The sequence below is a fragment of the Sus scrofa genome, chromosome 13 (genome assembly GCF_000003025.6).
Source record: "Sus scrofa isolate TJ Tabasco breed Duroc chromosome 13, Sscrofa11.1, whole genome shotgun sequence".
NCBI classification, from domain to species: Eukaryota; Metazoa; Chordata; class Mammalia; order Artiodactyla; family Suidae; genus Sus; species Sus scrofa.
This window is the reverse complement of record NC_010455.5, coordinates 61,368,668-61,384,650: the sequence shown is the minus strand read 5'-3', so window position 1 is coordinate 61,384,650 and position 15,983 is coordinate 61,368,668. Positions and strand designations below refer to the sequence as shown.

Sequence of the window (15,983 nt, the reverse complement as noted above, 5' to 3'; positions counted from 1 at the left end):
GGTGCTCAGGATGGGGTGGATGGTTGTTCCTTTGCACTGATGAGGGGAGATCCCCAATTTTGAGATCCTAGGTGTTGCCAGTATTTTAAGTAGATAATCATCCCAGGAAATCTCAAATTACTAAGGAGTATGTAGTAGTTAACACTAATAACCAATTCCAGCCAAACCCCAACTGTTCTCTCACTTTCCACCTGGTCTTGCCCCCTGCACTGTAGGATGAGCTCTGACACAGCATTAAGGCTCCTCCCAGGAGGCCCCCTCTGCACAGAGATCCAGATCTTCACAGAAAAATGGTTAGAATCTCTCAGTTGCTAGCGTGGGTGCAGAGAGAACACCTGAATCCAGTTACTTTCTACTGAGCTCAGACTTTGATATAAAATGCTGAGCTTGTGTAAGCGCTGAGTCCAGTGACGGCTGCGCCCATGGTTCACTAGCCAGAGTGTGCCGGTCTCTAAATATTGGCAGAATCCTGCCTTTTTTCAAGATCAAAAACATTGATCTCAGGTTCCTGGCTTCTACTGGATTTTTGAGAAAGTCACCTTCAACTAAGACATTTTGTTCAAACATGCATTCATCTTGGGTGCGTGTGTGTGGTCAGGAGGGTGGGGTTTGGGGAGACCCGTGGGCTCCCTGTGGGCTGTCAGCTGCATCTGTTGTTCTGGGTCTGAGATGTGCCCTGTGCTTCGCTAGCTCCTCGTGGTGCTGGCATCTCGCATACCAATGTCATTAGGTACTGTCTGCCTTGGTCCTCCTACAATCCAGCCAGTGCAGTTCCCGTCACAGCAAGCACTTCCTCTGTCACAGCAGACAAACTGACTGAAGCCACAGCCGGAAGCAGGCTGGCCACAAGCTCTAGGGTTCTGGTTAGTTCTTTTCTAGGTAAAGTTGGAAAAGTCCCTGCAAAGGCAAACACTGAAGTTTTAGACACGGGGGCGGCACTGACCTCTTGAAATGTTCTTGACTGGAAAGAGGGAGGGAGGGTGTGTGTGTGTGTGTGTGTGTGTGTGTGAGAGAGAGAGAGAGAGAGAGAGAGAGGAAGGCAGAGAGGAGAGGAAGTTGGATCGTATGATGCAAATGCTAATCATTCTGAGAAGCGTTTTTTTTTTTTTTTCTTTTTTTTTCTTCTCCTTCCCAGGTTCAACTGAAGAGGCTGTTCTAAGAAAGATGACTGAGGTAATCAATCACCTCCTCAGAGAAAGTCCACTTAGGTAGAGAGTTTTGTTTACCATATAAACAACAAAGCATTTATTGTTGAATCTCTTATTCTTTTCCAGCCAGACTAGAGAAATGAGACTTTTTTAGTGGGGGCAGGAGGGTAAAGGAAAGGGTCATGAGAGAGAAGAAAGGTCGTGGGAAAATGGAGCTATAAGCCACAGAATCCCCTCTACGCTCCATAATCGACTCTGGGAAGATTCAAGAAGGCAGACTGTCCTTTCAGGTCAAGTGTTAACTGTGTTTCTACTTATCTTACCAAGCAAAACAACAAGCTGGACTTTCCCAGAATGCCCGTGGATGCTTAGGTGACAGGGTGACCAGAGTGGGGGAGGGGAGGCCTGGAGACAGATTCTTAGTCTCCCTATGTATCCAAACCCCCAGAAAATGCCTGGAGAGGAGGTGAATTGGGAGGGTTAAAGATGACCCTTTACTTTCCTAAAGCCGGAATGTATTACACTCAATAAACTTTAAATATTTGCTCCTTTTGTGAGTTAGGGCGATTATTTGCATCAAAGAGGAAGAAAATAATCTTGAGAGCTCACTTTTCTAAGATCACAGAAAACAGTCAAAATCCAGAATCTGTTGCTTTGGGTGAAAAAACAGTGATAATGATCGCCAATTAATAAGCTCAAGATTCCAAAATTGCCATTGATGGTATCTGTTACACATTTTTTTGGAGGGGAGGGGGTGGAAACCTAGACAAAAAAAACATGGATCCCAGTGGTAAAAAGATCAGGGTTTGGAAGGAAGGACAAATAGAGCACAGAGGATTTTGGAAGCAGTGACACTATCCTGTTTGCTGCTCTAATAGTGGGTGTCCTTGCATATCTGTCCAAACCTACAGAATGCACAAGAGTGAACCCTAATGTTAACTGTGGTCTTTACTTAATGCTAATATATTCATATTGGCTTATTAATTATAGTAAATACACCCAGTAATACACAATAATAAAGGAACTGGGAGGAGGGAGGGAGAAGGGGGCGCATGGGAGCTGGGCCTTTCTGTTCAGCATTTATATAAACCTAGAATTTCTGTAAAAATAAACTCTATTAATTAAAAAGAAAAAAAATCCCACAACCTGGAATCTGTTGGCCAGCCCCACATCCAAGGATTTAGTTCACAGGTGTGTTTCCACAGCAGCCTCATGAAGTGAGACGGCAGTGGGAAGACCCATGTCCTGGAATCAGAAGCTGAAGCCATGACACTCCGAGCATTCACAGGACAGCAAGCCCTGGGCCAGTTGGCCGACCAGTCTGGGTCTCTGTTTCCCCTCCTTTGTTCTTTTTGAGATTGAGCTCACTGGCTACTTCAGGGGATTAATGTGAGGATCAAAGGGCTGTGACAACGTGTCACATCAACTGGAAAGCACTATGCAGGAGTATTATAGATCCCTGTCACTGGCCCAAGTCACAAAGCTAGTCTGCCAGCCAAGATGCAGACCGCAGGTGGAGCGCTTGACTCCCACTTGAGTTATTTCTTCCCTTCTCAGGCACGGGATTTTAGAGGCACAGATTTTTCTTTTACCAACAGAGTCACTCAAAGGATGCCCAAACTGCTTGACAGTCCAGTTGTCAGTGTGGTCTGTTCTTGGCTGAGGACAACATTACCCAGATGGCCCCATTATATAATCTTCAGCTGGGCTGGAATGACCACTCAGCCTTCCAGACTCAGTTAATAGTTGTTCTTGGATGATACAGTGTAACAAAGACGGGCCCTTGCCAGAGAGAGAGCCGCACCCATTTCTGATGAAATTCCTAGCAAAAGCCAGCTGCAGAATCACGGTTTCATTTCATTCTGGGCCCTCAGGTAAGGTGACCCCAGCCCCCACAGGGGCCAGGAGAAGGCAGCACTGACCACTCAGAACCGTGTAGCTGAGTCCTGGGCACCCAGGGCCACCAGGCAGAGGAAGCCAGAGGTCACAGAGGAGGGGTGAAAGGTGGGGTGGTGGCCTGTGCTGGACCAGGGCAGGGCCAGCCAGATGGAGATGCCTAATAAAGAACCATCCTGCTAACCCACCCTTCTTCCAGGCTGGCTCAGGTTTTTGCTCAGGCAATTTCCCCTACACATTCAATTAGCTAAGCAGTCTACCAGAATGTTATTTATGGTTATGTTTTGGATTTTAGCAATTTTTATTGGTGTTGCTCTATTCTTTTTTGGCTTCCATGAGTTTTAATTTTGTTCTCTCATTTACCTTTATACAGTGATGAGTTTTAGTTGTTGTTTCTGTTTTTGTTTTTTGCCTACCTAAAAGGCTCTCCAAAGTTCTTGGCTGTTGTTTTGAGGGAAAATACCTGGCGTTTGTCTCTGAACATACACACATGCAACACCCCGTGCCTCCCTACCTGGCCTCGTCTCATGCAGCAGTGTTCTGCCGAACAAACGTGTGTCATTTTGTGGGTTTCTATGTTGGAAATCTCCTCTTGACTGCAGTGGTTCTTGACTGAAAGGGCTTTACTTAAGGCCGGCCCTGTCTAGACACACTGAGAAACAAGTGATCGGAAGCTGTCATCTTTGTTACTGTCCTTACAACATCAGTAAGATATCAAGGGTGAGCTATCAGCATTGTCTTGACTTCAGAGTTAGTGTGGAAGGAAGGTGCCCCACAGGTTGAACTCCTATGGGTGAAAGAGATCATCTGCCATGTGCAGATTCTCCAAACTCCTTCATCCCTTCCATCCCTGCCTCCCCCATTTTTTCAACCTGCCACTTGCACTCTGACTCCAAAACTCACTAGCCTGTTCACAGAGGTCTCCTCTTTCCCTCCTGACACCATATCCACTCCTGGTACAGACCCTCTAGTAGTTTGAAAGGTGCTTTGTGGAACTGCAGAGCTAAAGATGACATGAGACCCTTCAGTTCAGCTTATTTTATAGGTGGTTACACTGGAGCCCTGAAAAAAGGTGGGTCTGTAAAAGGAGAAACCGAGAGCCTTGCCACATGCCTAACCTTTCAGTACTGACAGCTGTACCTCAATACGAGCATCTTTTCCTCATCCTCACATTCTCTAGACACATGCTAATAGGCTCCACTGTGAAGAGATGCGTTTTAAAGAATCCTGAATGTATATACATGATATAAACATGTACATTCAGAACATTTTTCAGGTTAGAACGTTTTTGTAAAGGCCAATGGTCACACCTCTCAGTAGCTATAGTGCTACAGTCCAGCTGTTGGTGTTTAAAGCAGAGGGCAGGGAGTTAGGAGACCCAGCAAGGGGTCTGGGACTAAGAGGGCAAGGAGGGTAACCCCTGGGGTCTGCAATGGGGAAGGAGCAGGAAGTGGGTTCAAGGTATGGAAGGGAGAAAAATGCACTTTTGAGTTAAAAAAAAATTTGAATTGGGGAAAAAAGTATGTATGCAACTATTTTATATATATATACAAGCAGGTACAAACACATAAACTGTGAGAGGTGGTGAGCATGCCCACAGCCACCTTGGAGTCTGGACCTACTCAAGGTCTGAGTCCTGGGCCCTGTTTTGGCACCTAAGTTCCTTTGGAGATTACAGCCCTGCTCTACTCACTGTCACACACAGTGTCTGCATACCCAGGCAAAGGTCACAATGACCTCAGATGAGAGAGGTGGGAGGTCAGCACAGACCCCGCTCCCAAAGCCGAGTGCTTCCTAAGAGAAGGAAGCTGCCTAGGAAGTGCAGCTGGACAAGAGCAGCTTCAGACCCTCCGGACCAGAGGGCAGAACGTGGCGTAAGCCTGGGTGGGGAAACTGAAGCTTGGCAACTGCTCTGTGCAGCTGCCACAGACACATGAACCCAAGCTCAAGTGCAAAGGGTGGGGCCAGAGCATGCCTGGCTGGCAGGGTGGCGCGTCCGATGATGCTGACACACTGTTTCCAGCCACCAAGAGGCAAGTGCCAAACTCCTCTTCACTTTGCCCTCACTCCGACATGCATGGACTCTGCAGTGGTGGCAGCTAACTCAGTGTGCTGGGCCGAGCCAGAGGGCAGCACTAGCTGGGTCCTCACCACACATGGCTCAGGGCAGAGCCCAGCAGACGTCTTCACCAACCCTCAAACCCCTCCATCTCAGGAACTCGTCAAGGCCCTCCCTTCCTCCCAGCATCCTCAGTGGAATTCCAGAATAATTCTGAAAAAGTCCAAGCCCATTACCATACAATGTGCACGGAAGCAGACAGTTTCCATGTCACTTTTTCCGCAGCCAGGCCTGTTGGCCTGGCATGTGATGAAGCACAAATGAGGTGGAAACATGGGCAGAGGGAGGGGCCTGGAAGAGCTAGATGCACACCTCCCCACCCTCCACACTCTATGTCCTGTCTGCTAGGGAATCCTCGTTTCTGATTTCCCTGACCTGAGACCCCTCGTGATGGCTGTGTGCATTTTTATGTCGCCGTCGCCATGCCTTCCCTGCAGACATCCAGGGTGTCACTTTTATCTGGGTATGATCCACAGGTAACCCAGTGTTTGCTCTGGTCCTGAGTTATTCCCTGCTCTGGCAGAAAGCTGCTGTCCTCACTGGAGGAGGGCGCCTCTCTGCAGACTGTACGACACCAGGCTGTCTTGAATAAAGAAAGTTGCAAAACTGTGGCCGATTCCCTTTTTAAATAGAAGGTAGCAACAGCCATCCAGTTCCCATCTCCACCTTTCGCCTTTGTTCACGCATTGCTTTCTGATTGTGCTTGCTTCCTGTGTCTTCTTATCAAACACAGATAAGCACGAGTGCTAAGGCCAGGCACCCTATGCAGCTGCTGCTCCCCCGCCCCTCCCCGTTTAGGGCAGCACCATGGCATATGGAAGTTCCTAGGCTTGGGGTCAAACTGGAGCTGCAGCTGCCGGCCTATGCCACAACCAAAGCAAGACGGGATCCAAACCACGTCTTTGACTTATGCTGCAGTTTGTGGCAATGCTGGATCTTAACCCACTGACCAAGGCCAGGGATCTAACCTGCATCCTCATGGATACTGGTCCTGTTGAGTCACAATGGGAACTCCACCATGTGCTTCTGAGAATATTTCCTCATAGTAGATGTTTAGGGGTGCTTACTTTGCTAATAGAATTTATCTGCTTAGAAAATTCACCCAGGAGAGGGGGGAATAAAAGCTCTGGCTTAGGTGGCTTTTTTTTTTGGATGCAAATTTCTAAGGGCTTTTAGCAAAGCATTTTCTGGGAATGCACTTGCCCCTCCTATGTGAGACAGAGCACCCCAGCATTGTTTAAAAGCACCCCACTGGCTCCCATGGTGATACTGTTTATAACTTGAGTAATTACTGCTAGTTTCTGAGGAGATCAAGTGAACTAATACAAGACAAACTGGAAAATCTCCAGTGAATGTGTGTGTGTGTGTGTGTGTGTGTGTGTAAGAGAGAGAGGGAGAGAGAGAGAAGTGGGTGCAGGGGTTAGAGAGTGAGCTGTCTAGTAGGTGAGAAAAAGTCAGCACCAGGCTTAAGGGATGATGGATCAGACTCTCTCATGTTTAATTATCAGGGAGTTATACCCATTCAGATGAGTCACCTGGGTGTGGGAGCCCAAGTCTGGCTGTGACTCTGGTGAACCTTCATTCCCCTAACCTACCCTCTCTCTCCCCATATATGGCCACCAAAGGAAGTATCATTCGCTATTCCAAGCCTAGGTGAGGGAAAAGAAGTTTATCATATTTTAGCAAGTCCAAATTAACATGTATTTCAGATACAAACTCTTTAAGAGCTGTTCTCTATTCCCAAACTCCTGCCCATGTCAGGACACCTCCAGAGTGGGCTCTGTTCAGCAGACCTGGATGGGAACCTCAGCTCTAGCACTTCCCAGCCGTGTGACCCTGCGGAAGCTGCTCAGCCTTCTTGGACTTTACGTTTCCGTCTGCGATGGTGGCAGTGCCACCTGCTACGCTGTTCCGGGGACCAAACAGGATCATGCGTTCAGAGCATTAACTTCAGTACATACTGATGAAACAAGACCTATTTCTAGTGCCAATCCTGTCTGCTGGTCTGGGCAAAGCACAGCCCAGCCTGCTGCCCCCCACAGCAGCAGCCTGGTGCTCCAGGTTCTGGCTGGAAGAGGATCCTCCCTGTTACTTCACTGTTCAGTTCAGTGGTCAGTTAACACCCTGTCCTGGTGAAGAACAGAAGGGGCCAGAGTGGCCCAAGATATCAGGGCACCTTGAAATACGGATAGGCAGTAGCCTATCTGATCACCTCTCTTTAAGGGCAATTAACTCAAAAACATATGCCTGAAAATACACTTTAGGTTGACAAGGTAGAATTCGAAGATTCAGACGGGAAGTCCCTATTTTATTAACAAAACAGATGTCTTTTATGTTAAATTATGGTTTGATTTTCTTTGCCAAATTTCCCTCTTAATGCTTCTGAGTTGCTAACTTTCAAGAATAACTTAAGCCTGCTTATCAAAGACTGGCTCTTCTCCTGTGCTTGACTGTTATAGAAAACTAGGCTGCTGGGTCTGTGCTGGGAATCATGGATTTGATCTTTTACTGGCAACATGCTCACTCTGCAGTCTTTAAATTCCTTCAGGCAAAGATACTCACAGTGAACTTACCCTTTATTCAGGTTAAATACATCTCACTGCGCAACCTAACACAAATTCTCATGTCATTTGGCACTGGAGAAAAGCCAAATGGCACTAAAATTATTCCAAAAAGGGTGTATGGTACTGTTAAAATTTAAGTGTAGTCCAGGGTGAAAAAAAAAAAAAAGAAAAAAAAAAGTCTGCTTATTATAAAGGCTATTGCCAAAACTCTACGTGGTAAGCACCAAAATTTCAGTTCATACAGGGGGAGAGAACTCTTTTTTTTTTTCCTGCCTTGAACTGCCAGGGCTAAGTGAGGTCACCCTGTAGTCACATTTCTCTGACAGTTCAGCCCTGTCTGGGGCCTGAGTCAGCGGATCTGACCGCATGTGCGGTATGGAGCGGTGCTGTGAGCCCTGTGACCTATGGAGTCTGGGGTCGGGGGCGGGGAGGGCTGATCGCCCCCACTGGTGTGCTCCTCACAGCGCCACCTTCAAGCATGTGCACAGACCTGAGATACCTCTCCTTGTGAATCAAGCATGAGCACCTTGCATCGAACACACAGAATGCAGGAGCCCCTCCCCAGGTCACCTGGACCCCAATTCCAGGCAGCAAATCCGAGTTGAGGACTAAACACACAGACGTGACAAGTATCCCTCACCAGCTCAGGGGAGAGAGGGCAATAATGTCAGCCCTGTCCTGCCTCCACACTATAGGACACTTGACAACTTTAAATTTTAAGAGAGAGGAAGACAGAGGAATTTTCCCTGGGAGGAAGTTTTTGGAGTCAAGATGCCCATTCTGACTTTTCTTAGTAACATTGTGCCAAGAGCCAAGACGTCTCACACGGTCTTGGCATCAAGGAAACGGTGCTTGTGTCAGCTCTGTCAGTACCACAGCCCCTGTGCTTCCGGGCCGAGGGCTCTGAGTCTGTTCATCTGGCCCTTCTGTCACTCCCTCCCTACCTCCCTCCCTGAGTGCTTACCACCCCCAGCCCCCAGTGCCCACACATTCATCTCCCTTCCACACCCATGGACATGTGATGGGGTATGTACCCCCAATTTACAGATAGGAGCTCAGGTCAGGGAGGTCCTGTGACCTGCACAGGGTTACCTGGCAGGACCAGAGCCAAAATGCACACTTCAGATTTTCTGCCTCCAGATCCTATTCTTAGGTAGTGATGGCTTCATGGTGGGCATCAGCCTGGCTCCGGCTTTGCCAAGAATGTTTCCATCAGCAATGAAAGGAGAGGGTCGAGATCAGAAGGAAAGAGAAACCACTTTCTACTACATTTTGATGAATGTTAACTTGAGGGTGAACATTTGGCTAAGTTTGCTACTATGACATGGAGCTTCAAATGTCCCTTCTTTCCCCCAGATGTTTCCGTCTCTAAAGAGAAGCGGTTGCAGCACCCCAAAGGGGCTGCAGTCTCAGGAGTCACTCTCTCAAGGTCAGTGTGGGCCCCTGCCCTTCTCACAGAGCCTATGGCTGATTCTACTAGGAAAGTGCTGGTTTTTGAGATGGAAACCTATTTGTCACACCTGACACCATGCCTGTAAGCAGTTGTTTCTGGGGCATCTGGGATGTTCCCTGGGGCCCCTCCCATCTGGTTCTGGGGGTTGCCTTTTGGCTGCTGTTACATCACAGTTCTTTGGGAGTCTCTGGGGTCTTAATCAGTGGGTTAAAGGAGAGCTGAAGAACTGATCACTTCCAGCCTCGTGCCTCTTAGCAAGAGGTAGTTTTCTGAGGAACCAGATGAGCCTAATGGGGCGATTTCTTTGGGGACAGGAGGTAAACCACAGGGCCTCAAGGCCTCCTGGCCAACTCTGCCTTCCACCTCTGACACTGCCCATCAGCCTCCCTCTCGCTTCAGAGCAGGAGCATTTGCAGCCACTTAGAGTTGGCTTCTTAAAGAGCTCTGCTGGTCCCTCCTCCCAGGCAGCCGCCAACTGAGAAGGGACATTAACAGCACCTCCTGCTGTGGCTGTGGCTGTGGCTGCCTCTGGGCGTCTGACTAAGCGGGTCCATGACAGGAGGAGAGAGCCACCTTCACTGCAGCTCCAGTTCCCATAGCCATTACCACCCCCCCACACACAGTGACTCTGCCAGGCACCCCCAGGTCCTAACCTGCTCTGGCAGTGCCTTCCAGGAAGTCCCCAGCAGGGAGTCAGGTGGCTGCAGGACTGGACACCGCCAGGAACAGTGTTGGCAAAAGCGCCCTGCCTTTCAGCCAGTGGATCTAACACTTCCTGGGCTCTCACCAGACATCTGGTTTCTCAGCAACTTGGAGGTTGTAAGTAAAGAATTCTTTGATGCTACAGATTTTTAGGCTGTTTGACAAGAAGTTCTCATACACAGAATGACGTGGATGGGAAAGCACAGTGAATGCTGAGTTCCTCAAAGCATGGCTGTGCAGGGGGGCCTTTGAGCAGGCTGGGTGGCTGGCTAGGGTAACTTCTGGCTCTTAATCCCCATCAGGTGACGGCTCACAAGGCTCCTGTTAAGTCTTTGTGACTGGGACAGAATCCCAGAAGTGCGCTAGAGTTTTCTGTAACCGTAAAGTAAGGCCATTTCAAAAATGGCCCCCAAAAGATTTAAAGATAAGGCACATTCAGACACTTGAGAGAGAAGAACACAAAGTGAGGGGAGAAAAGGGATGTGTGACAAGGGTGAAAATTACAGGCCATCTCTTCTAAATATTAAAGAATTTAGTGCAAATGAAAGTCGTTCTATGTGTATGCAGATTCACATGTGTCAGCAAAAATGCTGATCATATAGGGTCTTATTTGGCATTACCAACAACTGGAAGAAAAGAGCATCTGAAGACTTTTCTATTAATTGTCTCAACCCCAGAAACCTAAGCTGTGACTATGTGCACTGGCCACCACTAGAATTCCTAGTCTCCTTAAGAAAAGACCCTGCTCCCTATGTGGCCCAGAGCCGCCAGCAACCCCCCTCTGTCCTCCCACCACTGTGGTTATGGAGTGCAACTCTGGGTCACTGAACTGGCTTTGAACCCCAGGGCAGCTTCTGAGCCCTTCCTGGGGAAGTGACTTAGCCCTAAGCCTCTACAAGAGAATACCCATCACCATAGCTCTGGGACTCATGTTCCTCTCCCCCTTTTCTTCTGCTCACTTTATTGTTCTCTCTCGCTTGCTCACTCTCTGTCTCTCTCTCTCTCTCTCTCTCTTTTTTTTTTTTTTTTTTGCTTTTTAGGGCTGCACCTATAGCATATGGAATTTCCCACACTAGGGGTCCAGTCGGAGCTACAGCTGCCAGCCTACACCACAGCACAGCAGCTTGGGATCCAAGTCATGATCCAAGTCGAGCCAGAGACCTACACCACAGCTCACAGCAATGCAGGATCTTTAACCCACTGAGGGAGGCCAGGGATTGAACCCGCATCCTTATGAATACTAGTTGGGTTCATTTCTGCTGAGCCACGATGGGAACTCCCAGATGATAGTTCTTAAAGCAGTATCTGTTTTGTCTCTTCTGTCAGATTTTACTCTTCAGCGTATGATTCACAAACCAGTGGCTTTGGCATCCCCTGGAAGCTGGCTGGAAATGCAGAATCTCGAGTTCTGCCAGGGCTGCTGAATCAGGGTCTGAACTCTAACCAGCTCTCCAGATGACTCACATACATTAAACTAGGAGAATTACAGAATGAGACCTCAGGGCCTCCATGACACAGAATGCACAGCATCCCCAGAAAGCCCCCCAGAACCAGGTGCTCAAGAATTCAGGCTACTAGAGTGCTGGTGGGCTTGCATCCATTGCCAGTGAACAGTGGTCTCTTGGGTTTCTTAACAAAACAAGCTTTAAAATCACAACTGTATACACAACCAAGCAGGGCTCATGTAGGAGAACCTATCATTGGGCAGAGTGCTCAAGTCCTTGGTGCCGGGAAGGAGATCAGAGAAGTGTGCAGTCTCTCTTCACGGCTAACGGCCCCTCTCCTTAGAGCGAGCTGCTGTAAGTCAGACTCCCTCAACAGCACAGTGTACACCTCTTCACTTCACCAAACACCCCTGAACACTTTAGCGCTGTTCAGAACCACAGCAGCAAGGACGGCTGGCCTGGGACCCCCAGAGCACACATTTGCTGCCTCCACAGGCCCTGCCTGAGCAGAGCACTCTGCAAACCTTCGGTAGCTTCCCCCTGCCTGGGCATGGCGGTCACACTCCCCATCAGCAACAAGATTAATTTGGGACTCAAATTCCTCCATCATATGATCCCTTCCTGATGATTAGCAAAGCATCTCCCAGAAAGGCAAGGCTGAGGCCAAGGAGACCAACCAGAGCTGATCTATATACTGAGTGGTCATTTTTAAAAGATGCAGTATAGAGACCTGGTTTATATAAGGAGAAAAAAACAAAAAAGGACCCATTATCAAGAAAAGTACATAGAGACAGAAGGCAGGCTATGGAGTTAGATCTAGGTTGACACGTCAGCCTCACTTAGGTGGTCGTGTGCTAATCTCTCTGAGCCTCAGTGTTTCCTCCTTTAAAACAGAGCTGCCATCCCCTGTCTGGGGCTTCTGAAGATCACTTGCGAGGACACACGAAGTTCTCAAGCCTAGTGCCTGGTCCATGATAAATGATCAGTAGACAATGGATGTTATATTCCCCATTGGCTCCCAGTACCAGGCCCTGAGCTGAGAAGCAGGTCAGCAGGCCCAAGTGTGACCTGCCTCTGGGCGCCCTTCCCACTCACCTTGATCATTTCTGCCACGTAACTCTCAGGCCCAGTGTACTCCGTGGAGTCCTTCACTTTCACCAGGACGATAAAGCACAGATAGTGCCACATGTTGTGTTCCTCCTTGATGTGCTCTTCAAAGGTAACAGTCTTGTTGTCAAACTTGTCTCTTTCCAAGCCTGAAGAGACAGAAAGCCCCAGGCCCCAAGTGAGCAGTCACGGTGCAGAAAAGCCCACGACAGAACTGCCCAATATCGAGGAAGCTGCTGTTTCGCTCCTGTCTTAAAAGAGTTAGGTTCTGTTGGTCTTATAAGTACGTTTACTTTCCCATCAAAGCAAGAAAACACAGGCTGTGGGTCAAACAGACATGGGCTTGAACTCCACCTCTACCACTTCCTAATCACTGTTTCATCTCATATGCCTTTGTTGCCATGTTAGGGTATGGAAAGACTGCTGTTGAGGTTCCAGGAGTGTGTGGGGGTTAAATAAGCATGGGTGTGACAGACTCATGCACAGCAGGCAACCAGTGAATGTGATGTCCCTTCTTCCAGGGAAATGCCAAAATGTATACACATTACAAGGGGTGTGAGGAGACAGAGTTAAGGACAGAAAGAACTTTATATACATTTTAAACTCTAGCTGATAAGTTTATATTCTGCAGAGGTATGGGTGAACAATTTTGAAATTAGTTCTATGTATTCTTAGATTGAGCAAATAAATACATGGTGATACTGGGAGACAGATACCTCACTGTCAAAGAAGGGACTGCAAATATAGAAAAGGAGAAAGAATAAACTCATAATGTTGAACTGGAATCAGAGGTATGAGTATGAACCCATCCTTTTTCATGTTTATAAAAGCAGATATAGAAGTGTGTGGATACATGTATCCTCTAGATCTATGCCCTAATTAGCCCGGGAAGCAGTGGCACACCAATGGGAATAAGCACACCCAGTGGCCAGATCTTGGCTCCTAAATACCATTCTCCACTAAAAAGAACCAGGGCTCTTTGAAGAAATAGCTGAAACCAGGGCTGGGTCAAGGAAGATGCAAGGCTAGAGAAGATCCAAGGTGAGCTTGAGCCTAGACTATCTCATGGTGCTAAAAACAAACAAACAAAAGATAATTAATAATAATGGTGATGTGACATATACAGAAGCCAGCTTTCAGGGGCTACTCAAATCAGGGGCAATATGAGCATCAAAATAAATTATGAAAGCAAAGGATTATAATCCACTGAATTAAATAAAAATACATGAATCCATGTTGTTACAAATGTAAATACACATGGAGAGAAGAAAAAGTTATTTCTTAAAAAGACAATTAACAAAGGTAGAAAGAATAATTAAGAGATTATCAGTTGGTAACTATCACAGAGACTCATCACTGGCTGTAAAAACTGGTGAGGTAACATTTAATTTGAGAAATAATGGGCTATTTAAGTTGTCTCAAAGTATCTCCCCATTAAATGGTTCTCAATTAGAAAGAGAAAAAAAGGAACTTTAGTGGAGAAACAGGGCCACCATAACCAGTTAGAAGATGAACTAGCATCATGTGCCTCCTGAAATGAAGCACTGAGGAGAATAACATTTCTTTGATGTGCCTATAAAAAAATGATAACCTCATAAACATCAAAGACAAACCAAGGGATATTCTACAAGATAACTGACTTGCATATTCTTCAAAAATGTCAATGGACTGAATTCAACATATGACTTAGGACCTTCTTTTGCTATAAAGGACATTATTGGGTAAAGGGTAAACTCTGAATAGGGTCTGTTAATTTCCCAGTTTTGATAATTATACTGCCTACATATAAGAGAAGGTCTTACTTTTAGGACATATATAGTATTAAAACAGTTAGGGATAAAGAAGCATCCTGCCAGCCACTCTCAAACTGTTCAGAAAAATAGGGTGTGTGTGTATATATGAACAAAGCAAATGAAGCAAAACTTTAATATGTGTAGAATTGGGGTAAAGAGTACATAGAAATTCTTTGTACTATTCTTATGACTTTTCTGTAACTCGAATTCTTTCCAATGAAAAGTTTTAAATAATTTTAAGGGGGCAAAAAGCTAAGACTTTTAAGTTTTTTAGATGAAAAAATTATCACTTTTTGAAAATACACACCAGTGGGAAATTTATATATTTAGTAACTGTATTATGAATAATCCTTAAATGATTACTTAGCTCCCATATTCCTATGTGATTAATTTGCATTTACATGTGTTACCTTGCAGTTATGTTGAAAATGATTTCTTTGGTACTCTATGCACCTCTCTTAAATGCCTACACTGTGAGGCTCTATGTTACTAGGAGTGTTTCATAAACTAGGTCTCCTAAGGCCCAAAATAATGCAGAGAAGTACATATTTTGTACCTATTTTACAGATGAGAAATGAAGGTTGAGAGAAGTGAAGTGGCTATACCATGGTTATGTGGCTCGGAAGTGGCAGAGGCTTAATCAGAACCCAGGTCTGACTCCCAGGCCTAAGCTCTGACCATTTTCACCATAAACAGATTACATTTCTACCTAAAGCCTGATACCATCTGCAAGACATCCTCTGGCTGGAGTGGGATGAAATATGTCCATTCTAGTTACTCAGACGGAGAACAAGAGATGCTGCTGCAGCCCAACATCTGAAAGACCCCAAGACACAATTTCCAATACTGTGCCCTGGTGTTTCTGCTACCCACAGGTTCATTTCTTAAACCCAATAGTCAAGTGCTACACCAGGTCACAGGGCACTCCAGAAACCTTCTGGTAAGAGTAGGAGGCCACTCAGACATCAAGGGCAGAGACGCTGGTGAAGCAGCAGTGGCCCCTCCCACAGACAGCCCTGCCCACGCCCCACCCCACAAGGAAAGCCCAGCTGTGCCACTCACCACAGATGAAACACGTGGTCTTTAAGATCTCCTCCTTCTTCTGCTTTTCACTCCTCAGATCGGCAAAGGTGTCAATGATGACCCCGAAAATCAGATTAAGGACGATGATGATGACCATGAAGAAGAACAAGAGGTCATAGATGACTCGAGCAGCAAAGAGGGGCTCCTGGAAAAGAGGCAGCTTGGTCAGCAGGTTACCCCCCTCCTTTGGGTTTGTGGACCTCAGGGCAGAAGGAGAAGGACTCGGTGTGCTCAAGTTGGACGTTTCAATCCCACAGGTCCCCCTGGCCCCAACCAGCCCTCACCAGTGCAATGCTGTGCTAGGGCACAAGTCATGTCACGCCCCCTGTGTGCATGCTGAGTTCTCCAAGTGTCACGTGGCCCACACAGGAGAGTGGCTCCCTGGGGATCTAGGTGTTTGGAAGTGTGTTCAGGTGAACCAGACTCAGCCCCAAAGGCAAGAGTCACTTAAGTGCAAGGAGGGGAGAGTAGAAGCTGCCCTTTTCTAGCTGCTGGCTTCCTCCCTGCGCTTCAAGGTGAAAAGGGGAGAGGAGCCCCAAGCAGCTAGATCTGCACGTCTGCGCAGCACTGCTCCCGGCTCTGCCTCCTGTCTTCAGTTTACACTAAGCCCACTGCTCTGTGCTCTCACCACCCACCCTGCCCCCTGCTCTTCCTTCCCCTGGGGTGCAGCTAC

General features: G+C 47.2%; 1 protein-coding gene and 1 long non-coding RNA gene across 10 annotated transcripts in view; one reads left to right on the top strand and one right to left on the bottom strand.

Annotated features, from left to right (window-relative positions):
• ITPR1 (inositol 1,4,5-trisphosphate receptor type 1) overlaps nt 1-15,983 on the bottom strand; it is a 330,788-nt gene that overhangs the window by 14,268 nt on the left and 300,537 nt on the right. For all 9 annotated transcript variants that reach the window (XM_021069280.1, XM_021069282.1, XM_021069278.1 and 6 more), the window contains 2 exons: nt 15,290-15,455; nt 12,423-12,583 (listed from right to left, as the gene is read on the bottom strand). In XM_021069280.1, the coding sequence (XP_020924939.1) occupies nt 12,423-12,583; nt 15,290-15,455 (327 nt within the window). The remainder of the gene's footprint in view (nt 1-12,422; nt 12,584-15,289; nt 15,456-15,983) is intronic.
• Nucleotides 1-15,983, top strand: part of LOC106505661 — a 160,437-nt gene that overhangs the window by 144,188 nt on the left and 266 nt on the right. The window contains exons 8-11 of the long non-coding RNA XR_002337646.1: nt 1,136-1,173; nt 9,084-9,156; nt 9,846-9,999; nt 15,348-15,474. This is a non-coding gene — a long non-coding RNA (uncharacterized LOC106505661). The remainder of the gene's footprint in view (nt 1-1,135; nt 1,174-9,083; nt 9,157-9,845; nt 10,000-15,347; nt 15,475-15,983) is intronic.